This window comes from Leucopleurus acutus (assembly GCF_964270905.1).
Source record: "Leucopleurus acutus genome assembly, chromosome: 6".
In the NCBI taxonomy this organism is placed as follows: domain Eukaryota; kingdom Metazoa; phylum Chordata; class Mammalia; order Artiodactyla; family Delphinidae; genus Leucopleurus; species Leucopleurus acutus.
Window position 1 is genome coordinate 111,018,601 of NC_139149.1, and position 2,262 is coordinate 111,020,862.

General features: G+C 63.9%; 1 protein-coding gene across 1 annotated transcript; it reads right to left on the reverse strand.

Moving 5' to 3' along the window:
• Window positions 1-850: 850 nt before the first annotated feature.
• Window positions 851-1,677, reverse strand: NPPC (natriuretic peptide C; the record flags this gene model as incomplete). The annotated part of the gene is made up of 2 exons (XM_082841736.1): window positions 851-1,141; window positions 1,588-1,677. The coding sequence occupies 2 exons, from the start codon at window positions 1,675-1,677 to the stop codon at window positions 851-853; spliced, it is 381 nt and encodes a 126-aa protein (XP_082697862.1).
• Window positions 1,678-2,262: the final 585 nt, after the last annotated feature.

A 2,262-nucleotide genomic window follows, 5' to 3' on the forward strand; every position in this document is an offset into this window, starting at 1 on the left:
GGCTCAGTTTGGGACATGTTGAGTTTCAGGTTGGGGCAAAAAACTAGATTATTTTAGTTTCTTTTTCCTTGCCCTAAAATAGTGCCACGAACACTGAGGTTCGATCCTGAAGTCACACGATTGCTGCAGCGTCAGGACCCTGGACAGACCAGTTTGCCCACGGCCCTGGTTTAGAGAAGGGACAAGAATCAGAATGCTCTGGGGCAGAAATGCTCCCTGGTGATGCTAACAAATGGCTATTCTCCCTAACTTGAGGGGGCAGGTATCGCTCCAAGTCTGTCCCATTACAGAGACAACAGACCCAGGGAGCTGTCCTGACCACTGGGCTGCTTACTGCCCAGCACCATGATGCAGTGGCTAGCAGATCAACTTACCCTTGACTCGTATGTATGCCTTTCCTCCTCTGCTCCCACCAACCCAGGATCAGCCCTCAATTCCCCCAGCTGGAGAACTGGGGTCAGTGTTGCTGGTTGCCTTATGGCCCTGGGGTGGGTGGGACCACACCCCCCCCCCCCGAGCTGTCTCTGTTTCTCCAGAGGGAGCCAGGTGGGTCCATCCATGCTGAGCCATTTCTGAACTTGCCGAAGTTCCCTGACCACTTTATCCCTCACTTTCTCCATCTGTAAAATGGGATGATAAATGGTGTTGGGGACAAATTGTCTAGCACACACACTCAATCTTGTGCCCAGATGGTCTGGCTGGGAGGCGGAAAGGTCCAGGGGATCAGAGAGGAGCCGGCCTGCGGGAGGGGGTGCAGGCTTGGTTCTGGGGGGCTTCACGGGAAGCTGGGTGTGCAAGAGCTCCCGGCGGCCGGGGTTGGTAGTACTCACCGCCGCCAGGGGTCGCCGCACTAACATCCCAGGCCGCTCATGGAGCCGATCCTGTCCAGCTTGAGGCCGAAGCAGCCCTTGGACAAACCCTTCTTGTTGCCTCCCTTGTATTTCCGCGCGTTGGGGTGCTCTTGCAGAAGACGGGCCCACGCCGCCCGAGACTTGGTGTCCACGCGCAGGTCCCGGAGCAGTCGCGACCGGTCGCCCTTGAGATTGGCGCCGCCGCCCCCGGGAGTCTTGTCGCCCTTCTTCTGACCTCCTCCCGCAGCCTGGGGCTCGGCCACCTCCTCCCCTGGCGGAGTGCGCGGGACCTGTCAGAAAGAAAGAACGGGCAGGTGAAGGGAGGCACCGCGGCAGCGCGGGGGACTTTGCGGGGCCGCTGATGCTCCAGCCCGACACTCCGGCCAGCGCGGTTTGTCCTTTCGAGTCCTGAGCGCGCCCCCAGAGGTGCCGGACGGCTCGGCCCTGCATCCACCTGCCACGCGGCCGCCGATGTCCGCTCCTTCGGGGAGCCCCTTGCCCTCCTCTCCTTTGCCCCTTGCCGGGCTGACCACACTGAGGCAGAGGCTGCGCATTTGTCGATGCTCTTCCGAGTCCGGGCTTCGAGGGCTCCCCAGCTCTCACCCGCGCACGTCTCAGGGGAGGGAGAGATCCGCCTTCCCGCCCCCTCTGCTCCCTCCGGCGGGCCACACGCTCCTAGACCCTCTAGCCCTACCACCGCCCCTCACAGTTCCGACGTCCCTGCGACAGCACCCACCTTCGGCGGCGCCCCGGGCTTGGCTTCGGAGGGCCGGAGCGAGAGTAGCGCGAGCAGCAGGGCGCAGGCCAGCAGCTGGGAGAGGTGCATGGTGCCCGTGGGGTGGCTGGGCGCAGACCGGCGGCAGCAAGGGTGCGCGGGGCCGGCGGGCAGACGGGCAGACGGGCAGGCGAGCGCGGAGCAGGCTGGCCGGGCTGCGACGCGGGTGCAGGTCCGGGTCCCAGTGCTGCGCAGCGCCGGCTGGGTGCGCTCTGAGCCCGCGGCTCCGCTCGCGCCTTTATAATCCAACCTGCCGCTGATGTCATCCTCCCGCCCACAGGGCCGCCCGGGCCAATGGCACTCGCGCCGAGGGCCGGGAGGGGTCCGCGGGGGCTCCCCCTCTGCCCCCCCGCCTCATCCCACCCCGGAGGGATCCCGCGGCTCGGCGGGCTCTCTCCCGACTGCGCTCCAAGCTGCAAAGCGGCGCGCACAAGGGAACTCGAATTGCAGGGAGCGCGCTCTGGCATGCCAAGCGTTTGTGCGCCCGCTGCCCTGCGCACAAGGTTGGACCTCAGCACACACGCTCTTCCTAGAAAGGATCAATTTCCCTCTTTGCAAGTGCAAAGATAGGCTCAGAGGAATTAAGTAACTTGCCCAAAGTCACACAGCCAGAAAGTTGGCACAGCCCGAAATCCA